Source organism: Mustela nivalis (genome assembly GCF_964662115.1).
Source record: "Mustela nivalis genome assembly, chromosome: 1".
NCBI lineage: Eukaryota > Metazoa > Chordata > Mammalia > Carnivora > Mustelidae > Mustela > Mustela nivalis.
In genome coordinates, this window is record NC_139020.1 from 130,085,833 (window position 1) to 130,101,905 (window position 16,073).

At 44.5% G+C, this 16,073-nt stretch overlaps 1 protein-coding gene across 3 annotated transcripts in view; it reads right to left on the bottom strand.

Moving 5' to 3' along the window:
* The window catches only part of COLQ (collagen like tail subunit of asymmetric acetylcholinesterase), a 56,086-nt gene extending 50,876 nt beyond the window's left edge, over positions 1-5,210 (bottom strand). For all 3 annotated transcript variants that reach the window (XM_082684671.1, XM_082684672.1, XM_082684669.1), the window contains exon 1: positions 4,889-5,210. In XM_082684671.1, the coding sequence (XP_082540797.1) occupies positions 4,889-4,994 (106 nt within the window). In that variant the 5' untranslated portion in view covers positions 4,995-5,210. The remainder of the gene's footprint in view (positions 1-4,888) is intronic.
* Between the last annotated feature and the right edge of the window lie 10,863 nt (positions 5,211-16,073).

A 16,073-nucleotide genomic window follows, 5' to 3' on the forward strand; every position in this document is an offset into this window, starting at 1 on the left:
TTATTCAGACGCTTGGGAGGAGGCGAAAGCAGGACACTGGCATCCACGGAGAGTCCTCTAATTTAAGAGCCCTCTCTGATTGAATTATGCAGAGGAAATAGGAAAAGCTAAATCAGAGGAGATGGCTGGAAGTGCATTATGGAACATTAAACAGTGGCTGATCAGCATCAGACACAAATAAATGGCCATAATCTACTGTCCAGAACATGAATGGTTCCCAAGTGGTGACCTGGCTGGCTTCCAGGCAGGGGAGTGCAGAACTGGACATCAGGTCTTTTCAGCTACAAAACCCCTGCTCTGGGTCATATCCCATCAGCCAACAGAAGATTCTCGTGTCCAGACAGTATTCACATCTCTCCACATGATCTCACTCTATCAGACTACATTTGGGTCTTCTCAGCATCTGGTCTGTTTGGGTCTGTAGACTCAAACATCATCTGGGGAGCTCCTGCCTAGCTGGGAAACCCTGTATTAGAAAAGGGAAGCCACGTGTCTCTCTGGTGGGCCTAGAGTAGGTTGGCTCAGAGTGTCTGCAGAGAATGTCCGTGTAGTGGTATTCCCCTGGTTCCAGGAGGTCTCCCTGAAAATACCTTGGTTGAAGCTTTTATTAGAACATCCTTTAGTTTAAGTCCCCCATTAAGATGCAAATACCTTCAAAAGAGGGATAAAGTTGTACCCTGGCTGGTCCTACACACTTTAGTATAGGGTAATCTTCAACCATTTGCTAAGAGCTTTGGGTGTTGAAATGCTGAGGAGAAGGTTGTAGGGAATGGAGAATAAAGAATCTAGAGGAGAGTTTCTGAAGGATAGGAAGATCATCTGTAGGACATGAAAAGCTAGTATCACTATTTGTCCATGGATATTGGTTTACCTTAGTAAAAGCCCTGGACTTAAAGTCCGAGGGTGGGCTTCCAGTCTCCAGCTCTCCCCATCTTATGTTAGCTCTGTGATCTTGAGTAAGTCACTTAACCTCTCTGAGCCTTCACATCCTCAGCTGAAAAGTGGAAGTCATGTCACACCCATCCCAGAGGTGCTGTGAGAATTACATAAATCGAAGTGTGTGGAAGGTCTGCCCTTCTATAAATATTGTCCTTGGGTCTGTGCCACCACATTCTAGAAATTGTACAACTACTGAGCTACAACTGTGAATGGATCTTGGAACTGAGTCAATCCACAGACCCATAGTGAGCCCAGCCAGGGCCTGCCAAACCCAGGCTAGATCAGCTGACCTTAGTTGGCCCACAAACACATGAACTTCAATGATAAATGATTGTTGTTTAAGCCACTGAGTGTTAGGATGGTTCATTACTCAGCAATAGTTAAAACAGTGTACCAAACTACAGCTCCAGACATTTTAAACATTAGGCCCATATTCAATTGGAATCATTCTAAAATATATCTGACCCTTATCTGCCTTCTTAAGCAAAATTAAGTGCACACAACTCAGTCTTCACTGGGTCATTCATACTCACAGAGTGAAAAACAATTACTGTGCTGTAAATCAGTGCTGTTACCTACAGAACATGGGCTCTAGAAATAATTCCAAAATAATTCCAGTCTATTATTCTTTTTGATCTCAGAACTAGTCCCTGCTCATTGGTCATTTCTCTTATAATCAGCTTTGTCAGCTGTCTTTTTTTGTTGTTGTCCTGGTGTCCATTATAAGCAGGAACTCACCCTCCCTAGTCTAATGCCCCAAACCCAATTTGCCAACCTTCTAGAAACCTGCTGTGCAAGTCTGCTAGAATGCTGTCTAAAGCAACAGTTAGTAGATTTGGATAGGGGCCTGAGCTAGTTTCCTGTGTATCAAATGCATGTGCTTTAGTCTAGGAATTCTATGATCACTTTTGGCCTCTTTGAGGCTTTTTGCTCCCTTCTGTGGTTCTCCTGTGGGACCCGGCAGTGGAGGTTGCCAGGTAATGAACCTCTGATCTAGACAGCTGGTGCTGTGTCTGGAGTTGTGAGAATCCAGTCCTTCCTGAGGAGAGTGAAGGACGGGCTCAGCTATGAAGGAAAGTACTGCCCTTCAAGCGTGTAAGAGCTCTTCCCCCATCATGGCCTTCCTGAGCCTGTTAGCACAGGCTGCCTGTGTTTTAGCAGCAGATGCCCACTGATTCCCCAGAGCAGAGGCAGGATCCGACTTGTCTCTGTGTCCTCTGTAGCCCTTAGAACAGTTCCTGGCACACAGTAGACACGCACAAGGGTACGGCGGGCCGCCCTGGTTTCTTTGAGCACTGGGCTTGCCTTCTTCAGCAGAGTAAGGATTTACAAGCTTCTGAATACAGAACATTTCACGTCAAATTATTGGAAAATATTTTTGAAGGATTCAAGTTGTCCTGTGTCACAGAACAGCTGCCATTTGGGGTCCTAAGTTTATTTCTGAACCATGCTATAAAGAAGCCGTGGCACCTAAGTGTGGGAACAAAGCCAAGAAACTCTACAGGTGAAAGCAGGTATTTTTTTGCTCTGTTGAGCTGCTACCTTAGTGATTCCCCCTAAGTCTATCCCCATTGTTTTACCAAATGTCTAAAGACCACATCCTCAAGCAGAAGGTCTGGATTTAGAAGTTCCTCAGGAAGTGCCGGTGGCTGTGTGGGCCAGCAATTCCACATTCCCACCGCTCCCCCTCACTCTGCACCCCAGAAGCTGACCCCACAGACTGCATCCAGAGGTGCCCCTGCCCTCCAGCTCTGGGCTGGGTTTGGCCAATGAAAGGCAATGCCGAGAGGTAGATGGACTGAAGGAGAGAGTTTGGGGTATTTCTTCTCTCCTTTCTCCCTTCTTTGTGTCCCTCTGTGGTCATAGCTCTACCTCAGGTGGCCCCTCCTCTAAGGTTCCACATCTTCTTGGTATCAGTTTCCCCATTTCTCCCTCTTACCTTTTCAAGCACAAGGGTGGTAAAGACTCACTAAGGTTGCTAATTCCTCGACTTTCCTTGTCAGTTCCCTTAACCCCACTCACACTCTGCAAGGGGTCCCTTCATTTAAGTCTTTTCATCTGAAGTACCTCTTTTTCCTGCTGTTATCCTGACTGCTACAATCTATAAAGTCCTACTTAAGAAATGTCTAAGCTGCACCGGGGGTCTCTCTAGGGCAAGGAGTTCAGAAAAAAATTAGAGGTTCTTTTCTCTCTAGCTTTCAGAACTTAGTAGCCATTTGGCTCTATCTAAATTACGTGATACAAAATGAAGGCAAGCCTCAATCTACAGATGAGAAAAGTTACTATTCCTTCATTCACTCATTCATTCATCAAACATTTCCAGAGCACCTACCGTGTGCCAGGCACTATTCAGACCCAGGGGAAACAGGGATGATGTACAGGACAGTCCCTGCCCGCACAGCGCTACAGTCCAACACTGTCTCCCAGAAGCCAGAGCCCACCAGAGGCAGAGCTAGAACCAGAACATGGAGCACTGAGCCTTCAGCACATTCTCAAAGGACTCTGTAGCCCAAATGAGGTTAAAAGTCCACTGAATTAGACCAAATTAACTACCAGCTTCCCCATCAAGTAGAAGAAAAATGACCCACAAGCTTCCAGAGGAAGTGTGGTGCTCTCAAGTGAAATTTGTGGGGGCATACTGTCACACACCCATGGTGACACAACCATTCACCTTTTCTGCCTACTCCTCACTCCCCAGATCCCGCCACCACCACCCCGCCGCAGCCCTCTCCTTTAGCTCCTCACACCCTCATAATCAGTCCCGTGCTCTTCTCCGAGTCACTCACTCAGGGCCCACAGATGCTGGTGGCACTGGGAGCATAACCTGTTACTGAAGTGTACTGAGGAACAGAGAGAGGCTGGGGACTGGATTCACAGATAACCTCTCTGAAAACCTGCGTTTTCAGCAAAGGCCATGAGAGTGAAATTTCTGCCTCCATGAAAGTATGTATGAGACTCAAGTTAGAGGGCATGACTGAAACTGCTTTTGCTGGGGGCCGGGGGAAGCCAGGGGTGGCGGAGGTGAATGGAGGGGGCTATGCGGGGACAGCCAGCAAGCTTGCCTCCCTCAAGCTCTCCAGAAATATTTGAGTTTCCTCAGAAAGGTTTAAATAGGCCCTGCCAGGAACACAATACTTCCCCTGCTCTCGGTCAGACGAGACAAGGGCAACCTGGTGCCCGACACCCTCTGAGAAGTTTGGCAGGCTGGCATAAAAAGCCCCCTGCCCCAAATCACCCCGCCCCACTATACCAGACAGGTACAGACTACTCCAGGCCAAGCTGTCACTCTGGAACCCTCCTCCACCTCTCCCCAGAAAGCTCCCATCTCCCAGGACCTCCAGCTGCCTTATTTGGATAGAAGGCTCTGGGTGGGAAGAAAGCACAACAGGAAAGCAGGAAGGGCTGGAGAGTCCGTGATTCTTGCTAGATCCCTCCCAAGGACCCCTGGCCCACAGAAAAGTCACTGGACTCCCGCTTCCTCTGGTGGGCTGGTCCTGGAGGTACACACTGCCCGAGCTCGGAAGAGGGGTTTTTGCTCCACAATGCGCCCCTTCTGTCAAGCCCCCTTTGGAAGGGGTCAGGGATGTATTCATAGAAACGTCTGAGACTCCTTTCTTTCGCTTGTACTCCTCTGTGCCTCTTTTAAACTCACTCCAATTCCCAGTCAAAATGAAATCACGCAGCAAATGGGGAGAAGTGGGAGAGGCAGAAGTCATTTTTAAAAGGGTCTCTGGCTTTGAGCAGCTGGGTGGGGGCTGTTGGGAACAAGGATAGAGGGAGCTGTGGAGACCGCTGGGGTGACAGGAAGTTGCAGGGGCGGCTGGGTCCCTCCAGCCTCCCTCCTCCGAGAGCAGAATGGGGAAGATATCAGGACACATTGCCAAACGCCCTTCCTTCCTCCCCCTGCCCCTGACAGACGGAAGAGAGGAAAGTCGTGGTCATCATTTACCTGCTGAAATGGGGAGGACGCTGTTGATGAAAGCGGGCTGAGACATGATACAGCGGAAGGAAAGCTGAAGATAAATTCCCAAAGTCACTGCATTCAGGACAACCATGCTGGCCGGGGTCTGGCAAGTGTCAAGTTCTCCAGGCAAGGCTGCCGCGAAGCCTCGCTTATCTCTGCCTTTGTCTTGCTGCTTTTTGCGCCTCTCTCTCTCTCTCTCTCCCCCGCCTCCCCCTCTCCCTCTCTCCTGTCTCTCTCTCCTTTCTCCATGCCTTTACCAAGAAAGAATGCCAACCATTTCCCATTAAACCTTCTCCGTACTCCACAGGGTTATATTTATCTCAAGCACTGGATCAAATGCCCACATTAAAATTAATATGTCAGAATTTTCTCTTTTGGACACTGAGGTAAGTGGCTACTGAGGAGCTGATGAAAAGGCAACCAAGCCTCAAATGTTTGCTAGAAGCAGACCTCAAAGGGCAGACGGATTTTCTCCTTATCCACCAGCAGCTACCTGCTTGGAACTGAGATGTCCTACAGCATCACAGAATCAGCTTTCCTGATTCAGACTGAATTTCCACAGAGACCAATCCCTCTGCTGTCGGCCTGTGACTTTTTTACCCACTGGGCGACAAACATAAAGTGGACCTTGGATTATTTTTTTTTTAAACATCCAGTAAAAATGGGGGAGGCATATTTTCCAAAATACTCCTTTTCTCTAGGAAAAAATGTTTATTCTCTCTCCAGAAGCAGCAAACTTTTATCTCATCCAAAGAAAAATAAGTGAAAAGACAGAAAGTGAATGATTATGAAACTATATTTGGAGAAATGGCATCAATGACTTGATCTGTGGCTAGGTAAAATTCGAATAAAAACTACTGCATCCTTAAATGAATACCTCTTATGAGGTATTATAAACCCTGTTATAGAAACCCTTAGATTTTTATTTATTTATTTATTTTTTAAAAGGCTTTATTTATTTATTTGTCAGAGAGAGAGCAAGCACACGCACAAGCAGGCAGAGGTGGAGAAAGAAGCAGGCTCCCTGCCAAGCAAGGAGCCCGATGTGGGACTCAATCCCAGGACCCTGGAATCATGACCTGAGCCGAAGGCAGTGGCCTAACCAACTGAGCCACTCAGGCGTCCCAACCCCTAGGTTTTTAAAATGATGAAAATAATAATCTACAGAGTTGTCCATTTTAGTTTAATTTACATAATGTCCTCCTAGTGCCTCGTGGGAGTTCACTGAGAAATGGTTTGGTAGTTACTGGACTCTGGGCTGGGCCTCCTAGGGGAAAAGCACTGATCCTCATCCCAGGGGGAAGGCAGAATGTAAGGCAACTCTCCCCAGATCTTTCTTGCACCAGTCGCATCTGACTCCCAGCACCACCGTAATAGCAGACAAAACATTTGGCATCTCTGAGCCTCAGTTTTCTTATCATGAAAGGGAGGCCAGGTTCCCTTTAAGGGTTTGTTGGGAGGGTTAAATGAGGTAACATGGGATGAATCATACATGAGTTAAAATCTGTGTACAGAGACAGTGAAAATGAAATCCAGGGAGCTGTGGATTGGGCGCAGGGATGGCCACTGAAACTCTCCCATCATTGTATGTGCCTACATTCTTCCCAGCAAGAGGTGGCCTCCAGTCACCTTCCCACTGAATTGGACTGGCCTTGGGGTTGGCTTTGACACGTACAGTGTTGCAGAAGGGAGACTGTACCATTTCTAGGCTGAGGCCTTACTAAGCCTGGCAGCTTCTACCTTTGTCTTTTCTTAGAAACTGCCACACAAGAAGTCATGATGGTCAGATGGGCCACAGGGACGGGGAAGCATCCAACGCCTGGTGCCTGGCCACCTCAGATGAGGCACTGACCACACAAGCAAGGACAGCTGGAATCAGCCAGTCCCGTGCAGGTCTCCAGATGATGAAGGCAGTCACGGGAGTCATCCCTGGTGAGACCAGTTGAAGAACTGCCGAGGTGAACCTACCCCAGATTACAGATTCATGACTATATAAAATGGCTGTTGTTTTAAGCCACTCAGTTTTAGGACGATTTGTTATGTAGCAAGAGCTAACTGACAAAGGGTTTATAAGAAAGTTTTTCGAAAGCATGAAAAATAAACTTGGATTACATTAAAAATTAACAGAACAGCTTTAGCTGTTGCCAAACTATTTGACGGAAGGATCTGTGATTGCTGGCTGAATCCACCAGGAAACTCTCAGGCTTATTCTCCTTAACTCCTGAAACCTGTAGTCCCAACAATGGGCTTTTGGTGGCCTGGAGAAGGTGGGATCTACCCAGGAGGAAGGTAACTCTTGAGTGACTTGGTGCCAACAATCTGAACTTTCACCATCCAGCTCAGATTCCTCTCGTGAAACCAAATTCATTTTTTCCTTCTCTTAATACCTGGATCTCACCATTGACTGTGTAGTCGGCACAAGGTAGATCAATATATCCGGCCTGTGACACCCTCTGCTACGATTTTTGAACTATTCTAAACTACCTTGCATTGCTATTTAACTTGTATTAATGTCCCTGAATATGGAACACTGTCCCATAGCTCTGGTTACCCCAGGACAGTCCTTGTCACCTCAACAATGTCAGTTAATTCAATAAAAACACAGCACCATAGGATAAAAAGAAAAGTAGAAAAACTGGCATGATCTTATGCTCCAGGCACACTGAACCAATTGCATTTCCCAGCCCCCTCTTTGTGCCTTTGCAATACAGCTGGCTGATCTGGGTCTGGTACAAGACAAGGTTTTGGCGAGGATGGAGAGAAAGTGAAAGGGAGTGTGGACAGACAGCCACGAAGAGTTAGGGCCTGCCAGGAGAGGCTTCATGTATACATTTAGGCCACTGGGGTGTGAGTCCCCTCTGCCCTTCTGGAAGGTTGCAGAACACAGGTACTGATAAGCCCCAATACTTATGAAACAGCTTTGTAAATTTCCATTTCCCATGGATTATCTATTTTATGAGCCTTTTTCTTACAGGGTTACCCTGACTAAGAAGTTATCATCTTTCTTCAAACTCTCCTGAAGGGCTCTCAATCTTTCCGAATCTAATAACACAGGCTATTAGATTATCCAGAAGGAAATTATTTGAGATCTGTGAAAGGCTTACAACAATAAAACCAATCAAAACTTGAGCTTTCTCTCACAGGCCATGGAGGTAAGAGTGTACGTATACTGGTGTACAATCCAATGATAGCATCAACACAAAACTTACACATGTCATTTGACCCAGAAAGTCCACAGAAATACTCGTTCAACTGCCCAGTGGTTGAGGTGCAAGAATGTTCATTATAGCTTCAGATCTGAAACAGCCCGACTTTCTGTGAACATAAGATTATTGAATAAATCATGGGACCTCTCTTCAGTGTAACATTATACAGTCATTTAAAGTAGTCTTTGCAACAAACGATGCTGGAAAAATTGAGTCCTTTATATGCAAAACAAAAAATAATCTTAACTCTTACTTTGCCTCATAAGTGAAAATTAGCTCAAAATAGATCATAGACCGGGGCGCCTGGGTGGCTCAGTGGTTAAGCCGCTGCCTTCGGCTCAGGTCATGATCTCAGGGTCCTGGGATCGAGTCCCACATCGGGCTCTCTGCTCAGCAGGGAGCCTGCTTCCTCCTCTCTCTCTCTCTCTGCCTGCCTCTCTGCCTACTTGTGATTTCTCTCTGTCAAATAAATAAATAAATAAATCTTTAAAAAAAAAAAAAAGATCATAGACCTAAATGTCAGAGTGAAAACTAGTTAAACTTCTAAAAGAAAACATGATAAAATCTTAGTGACCGTGGGTTAGGCAAAGATTTCTCCTTTTAAATTAAATTTTTTTCTTAAATAAAAATGGTATATATTTAAAGTATATATCATGATGTTCTGATACACATGTATTTCATGAAATGACTACTACAGTCAAGCTAATTAACATATCTGTCAACTCCTATGGTTACCTTTTTCCTAGTGAAACGCTTAAAAACTAGTCTATTAGAAAATTTCAACTGTACAAATTAACAATAGCCACTGTGCTGTCCATTATTATTCATCCTATATAACTGAAACTTTGTATCCTTTGACCAATCCACTACCCTTTGACCAATCCTCCACTTTCCCCACCTTCCCTAACCCCTGATAATCATCATTTGACTCTCTATGAAAAAACTTTTTTAAGTAGGACAAAAAGGCAGCAATCATTTAAGAGTGTTAAACTGGACTTCATAAAAATGCTTAAACTTCTGCTCTTTGAAAAACAATGTTAAGTTGAAAAGACAAACCAAAGACTAAGAGAATAGATTCGCAATACATGTATGTGATAAAGGATGTGTAATCAGAATTTATAAAGAACTTTTACAACTCAATAATAATGAAACAAATAGCCCAATTAAAAGAAAAGGGCAAAACACCAGTACTTTACCAAGGGAGGTATACGAATGGCAAAACGAGCATGTGAAAAAATACTCAACATCATTAGTCATTAGGGAAATCTAAATTAAAACCTTAATGAAACATTGCTATGTATTACTAGAATGGCTCAGTTTAAAAAGACCAATTCCAAGTGTTGGTGAGGATGTGGAGCTCCTGAAGCTCTCTCACACTGCTAGTGGGAATATGCAGAATGGTACAACCACTTTGGAAAAGAGTTTGGCAGTTTCTTGTAAAGTTAAATATACACTTATCACACCACACAACAATACTGCTCTTTGGTATTTATACAATAGAAATGAATCCATATCCACCAAAAGAGACTTGTACGTGAATGTTCCTATTTTGTTTGTAATAAGAAGAAACTAGAAACAACCCAAATGGCCATCAGCTGGTATAACCACTTGTGTACAATGCAATACCACATGGCAATAAAATGTAACAATACTACTGAAACAATTATCATGGATGAATCTCAAATGCATTTTGCTAAAGCCAACACGAAAGGCTACAGAATGCATAACTTCATTTATAAGGCATTCTGGAAAAGGCAAAACTTATTGGGATGGAGAACAGCTCAGTGGTAACCAGCAGTTATGGTCATGAGAGCCAGCTACAAGGAAAACTTCTGGTGGTGATGGAAATGTTCTTTACCTTTATTGGAGTGGTTTTTTTGTCTACTTTGTCAAAACTCATCAAACTGTATTCTTACGAAGGGTGAGTTTTATGTGAATTATCCCCTCAATAAACTTGACTGAAGAAAAAATAAGGCAAAGATAGTTCACATTTATGCCTGGACATGGAAGGCTCTCCACAGAGAATCACTGAGTAAAATTAGAAAGATGCAGTGCATCTGACCAAACATCTGAACAAGCAATTCTGTTTACCAACTATTTATATGTGCAGAGAGAAAGATCTAGAAGAGCGTACACTGCACACTTGGTGATGGAAGAATATGGGATAAGAAGGAGGAAATTTTCCTTTTTAATCTTATATGTACTTGTCTTATTGGAAGTTTTTACAATGGACATACCTTAATCTGTCATTCAAAAAATGATTTTCTTAACAAAATCAAATTCTTGGGGTAAAGAAAGGGGGAAATAAGGTGACTTTTTTGCATGCATAAGGTCCAGCAAGTCCCTGCCAATGTGATGAGAGGCACAAACAGACCATTTTGACTGGTCCTGCCAAAGAACAGAGCTCTGAGCATATTCTGGCCTGGAATTAAGGATGATTTGGTTAGGCTGAGGCCCTGGCCATCTCCCACTGGTGGCTACATCGCAGGAGAGAGATAAGACTGGGCAACTAAGAAGCCCAGAGTAAGTCCCTCCTCACAAGCTCCCTGGTTCCTGGCAACTCAAGCTGAAATCAGAGCCAGAACCCATGGAGCTCGGGATGCAATGGAAAGACCCCCCAGAGAACCAGAAGAACTAGCAGGAAGTCTAATGAGACCAATTAGACGCACCCAGGCCTTGAGCCTGTGGTTCCATCTCCATGGCGATGAGCTTGGTCATGCTCACTTTCAGGTAAGAGATTTGCACTGAGCTGGCCTGGAACTACCTGGATGCAATCACGATAATGGCAACAATAATCTTACCCAATTCAGTGTTTCCCAAACTGTGCATACATTTTAAGAGACACTCAATTTTTAAAAAGCAGAATACTTCACATAAATTGAGAAACACTGTCTATTTTATGTTCTTCTTGGGAATTTATAGTATATACTAAAGCCAGTGGGAAGTTCTGTGGTAAATAAACCCATTAACTTCGTTTTTGCCTCAAAAATGTATTTGACTCTCAAAACCATTTTTATTTAATTCCTATTATTTGATTTCCCCTTTTTATCTATGTTTTATACAGCAAGCACATTACTGATGTGCTAAACAAATAATTACTATGTTGGGTTAGATATTTTTATAAAATCCTTTTATCATTTTCCCCCCTTGATTTTTCATGATGGAAGAAGCGTAACTATATTTATAATTCCCATTTTACAGATAAGGAAACAGGCTTACATGAGGCTCTGGGGATAGCAGCAAATATCAGGGCATTGGCAGGTGGAGTGATGACTGGCAAGACTGGACCTGGGCCCTCATGTTGGTACATATAGCCAGATGCCATCAGTGCTGCCAGGTATGGACTTGCTCTAAAAGGGAATGTCAGTCAAACTTCTTTACCTGAAACTGGACTTCAGAATGGTGGGAGTTCAAGAATCATTCAGCTCTGAAGAGGCAAGACCCACATTCTTGGTAGGGAGACAGGAAAGTTTTTAGGGCGGGAAGTGAGAGAGGGCTGGACACTTCAGAGGAGATCCCCAACTGGCTTACGATAACCGAGGAGCAATGACTCTTGAAATGAACTTGTAAGAAGGGAAAACATCCTGACTCCCAAGCAAAATGAGTGTCCTGATGTTGTTTATTTCAAGAATCATAGAAATATATGAACTCAAAATAATTGTTTTTTTAAAAGATTTTTTTTAATGTATGTATATGAGAAAAAGCGAGACTGTGAAAGTACCAGCATGGGGAGCTGCAGTGAGAGAGGGGGAAGCAGGCTCCTTGTTGAGCAGGGAGCCCAATGTGGGGCCGATCCCCAGGACCACAAATCATGACTTGGGCCAAAGGCAGACACTTAACCAACTAAGTCACCCAGGTATCCCTTCAAAATAATTGTTAAGCCACCAAAGGTCATAAGGTGGGTTGAGTTTGCCCCAAATTTCTGCTAGAGTGAATTCCAAAAAACTTAGTTGATATTCTCTTCTAGCCAGTCCAAATGCATATTCCTAGTTGATTGCTATTTGTATTTACCATGTATTCATTGCAAAATTCTATTTTTATGTATTTATTGGAAGAACATTACCACCTCAACCCCACTGCCTCCCCCTTACTTCAACCGCACCGCCCCATCACATCACCTCTACAACAATCTCACCTAGAGACAATAGTAACTCTTGTATTCCAAGATTGGATGGAGTACAGAGGAAGGGCCACCTCACAATTTGATTTGGTCCACGGTAAAGACAAAGTATTATTTCTTTTTCTTTTTTGAGAGAGAGAGTGCATGTGCACATGGGCCAAGTTGCGGGGAGGGGCAGAAGGAGCGAGAATCTTAGCACAGAGCCAATGCAGGGCCCAATCTCACGATCCTGAGTTCATGACCTGAGCCAAAACCATGAGTTGGGTGCTTAACAGACTGAGCCACCCAGGTGCCCTGACGAAGCAGCATTTTCAAATGTTTTGGTGTCTGTACAGCCAGAGAGAGAGGTCAAGGGCACATGGCTGTGTTGTATGGCAAGGTCCTAGAACAGGACCATTCCTAACACACTGATAGGCCCATTATGATCCAGACTCTGAAGTAAAGGGTGGGAAAGGGCACTGCCCGTGTCACATATAATAACACATCCTCCAATCGCATTCTGGGAAGGGAGATCTTGGCCAAGATGAACAATACTTGGAAGCTACTGAAGAGTGTTTTAGAATCACAGACTCTTAGGAAACAATAAGATATGGCAGAGAGAAGAATAGAGTATACACATGCTTCTTTGGGGTCCATGTTCCTGTAACCAGGAGAGTCTCTGTCCTGAAGGCTATAGTGGAACAAGCACAAACTAGGGGCCACAGTAAGTTCTGTATGTAACCCACTTCTTGAAGTCTTAAAGTGCTTTAAAAATAGCCACAAAGGAAGATTTGTCTGCAAGGCCAAATGTTTACCTATACAATCTAGGATAAGAAGAGGTGACTTTTTTTTTAAGCACTAGAGAGAAAAATTTTCCACCTGGTTATGGATTACATGATTACCTGTTTCCTGACACGCAGAGTTACTGAACATAACTGCACCGTTTTCACAAAACGTCCTGTGTCCTCTGGAAGCAGAGGCACAAGGCTAAACTGGAGAAGATGGAAACAGAAAAAGAAGGATTCAGGAAGATGAGTGGAAGTTCAAAGCATTCATTCATTCATTCATTCATTCATTCAACAAATATTTACTCAGTTCCTACTGTGCCCCAGACAAAGATCCAGGAGTTGGGGATTCAGTGCAAATCACATGTAAAATTTCTTGCCCTCAGGGACCTACAGTCTTGTGGGAGTTTAAAGACAGACAAGAAACATATAGGATAGAAGTCCAGGGGTATTCAATGTAAGGGAGAATAATGGAAAGATAAAATCAATCAAGAGGGCTTCCATGAAGGGTGGAAAAAGGTAAAGAGATGAACGAAGAGTCTTGAAATTAGTTCTTAGGAGGGATTCATGAAAGAGTTGGAGGTAATTCTGACCGTAAGGAATGGAAATACCAATTTGAGCCCCTGTTCACTAAGCATATATTATACTAGTACATGTGTTATTTTTGTGAAGCCTCACAGCAACCCCATGAGGTAGGTGCTACTATCGCTGTGTTCCATAAAGAAACAGGGGCTGATTGGGCAGTTAGGTCACCTGCCCAAGGCCATAGAGCTAAAGCACAAAGTTGGCCACATACCCCAAAGCTTGGGTTCTTCACACCACACTAGTTAGCACCCCGTCCAAACACTTCAGGGATGGAAGAAGCAGGCGAGGGCAACTGCTCCAGCCCAGGGCTCAGAGTGGGCATGAACATGGACCATCATGGGCCAGAGTCCTCAGAGGGAAGAAACAGAACAAGCTGAGCCTAGGTGGTAGACACAGGCAGGTTGTGGCAGCCTGGAATAGCAGAAGATCACTTCCAGATGTGAACGACTGGACAGTGACGTGACTGGGAAATATTTTACAGGAGCATTCCAGCTCCTGCTCATGCTGGGAATTGCTGGCAGGGACCATTTGCCTTGTGTTCTCCCTGGCCTGACAGCTTATTCCAGAATACCTGTGCTTCTTTCCTCCTGGAAGGCCATGCTCCCACTGCTTCATGTCCAAATGCTCCCAGTTCTCCCAAGTTCAAATGTTTCCTTTCCACGAAGAGCTTGCCAGGAGGAATGTGTCCCCGCCCCAGGACTCCCCCAGCTAGGGAGATTCCCTAGTGCGTTCTTTGATTTTCATTCTTAGCAGTGCGCGTGGTGGCAAGAGCTATGGTTTAAAGTCAGACAGTAGCTAGTTCAAATCATGGCGCTGCCACTCACTATGGGGAAACTTCAGGAGTTCAAGAGAGAGAACATTCCCTGATGTTCTCTCTATGAAGTTTAAGCAATTAACCTTTAGTTTCCTGGGACTAGGAATAGCCAGATCTCAGGACTCATCTCTTTCCCTTCAGGACTCCTAATTAGGGGCCTCCATGAAAGCCTGATAGCAGCCAAGTGGGAATCAGGAACACTCTATTTTTATTTTTATAAGTAGGTGTCACATGCAGCATGGATCCCACTGTTGGGCTTGAACTTGTGGCCCTGAGATCAAGACCTGAGCTGAGCTCAAGAGCTGGAAGCTCAACCAACTGAGCCACCTAAGAGCCCCAGGAACATTTAATTAATTGTGGTAACCAACCAAGGCAGAGTCTTGCAAAGACTGAGTCGGAAGATGTTGGCTAGGCCTGCAAGCCACAGAAGATTGCCTGTTTCTTTCCCCCAAAAGAATGAAGATGACCGGCCTTCTTTGGGCTTCTGCTGCCTGCCCTGCAGAAATAGGGTAAGGAAGCTGGGACAGATACCAGAGCTAGACAAGCAGCTCCTAGGAAGCCTCTGACCCTGTGTCAGGGGGAAAAAGACTGGCGGATCTGCCACAAAGCTGATCTTTTAGAGGGACCCTGCTCATGGGTAAAATGGCCCAATTCATGTCCTTGGTTCTGACTAATCAGACCGATAACTTCTTTCCTTCTGGAGGGCATGGGGACATAAACTTACAAGACGGTGGCCCAGGGTGGAAGTGTAGGGAGAGAGGTCTCCTCTTCAACAGTATGGATTTGATATACCGCTTCTAAAATGCTTTATATAATGCCTCGCCACATAACAGGAAAAATCTTTTTTTTTTTTTTTTAGTGTATAATGTACCCTTTTATTTATATAAAGTATTAAAATGGCAAAACTAAGCCATGCTGATAGAAGCAGGACAGTGATTACCCTTGTGGGAGGAGTAAGGCTTGAAAGGGGTATGAAGGGGTTTCTGGAGTACTGGTGATACTTTATTTTTTTAGTGTTCCGAGATTCATTGTTTATGCACCACACCTGGTGCTCCATGCAATAGGTGCCCTCTTAATCCCCACCACCGGGGTCACCCATCCGTCCACCCCACTCCAGTCCAAAACCCTCAGTTTGTTTCTCAGAGTCCACAGTCTCTCATGGTTCATCTAACAGGAGCAATCTAAACTCTGCAGAAATAAGAACACTTCATGTGTAAGTATATATGCAGATGTAAGTGTAGCTCTGGTCGATGTATTCAGCCTTGTAACATGTTACTTTGCTATATTTTATGTGAGTGAATTACTAACTACTTGAGCACAAGGCTCATGACTGCTTCATCCCTTTATCCCCCTAAGTGTCAACTCAGATACACAGCTGGTCTTCAAAGTGCTGAACAAGTTAATGAGTTGGTTTGCATTGTGCGCACAAGATAGATAAACTGCACTGCAGTGGATCAGAAACCTGAACAGTAATTCTGACTGGATCAAGATGCCCTTTGTCATGTCTCAGAACAGACTTGTTTCTTGCCAAGGGAACCGTGAGTTGCACAGCTGCGGGGGAGTTAGCTTTGAATGAAATGACACATGTAAAGCAGCTAGCACATAGTCTGACCTTTAAATGTGAGGTTCCAGAGAGCCCTCTCTGATCGGTGGCTTCGTGAGTGCCTTGGCTCCCATCTGC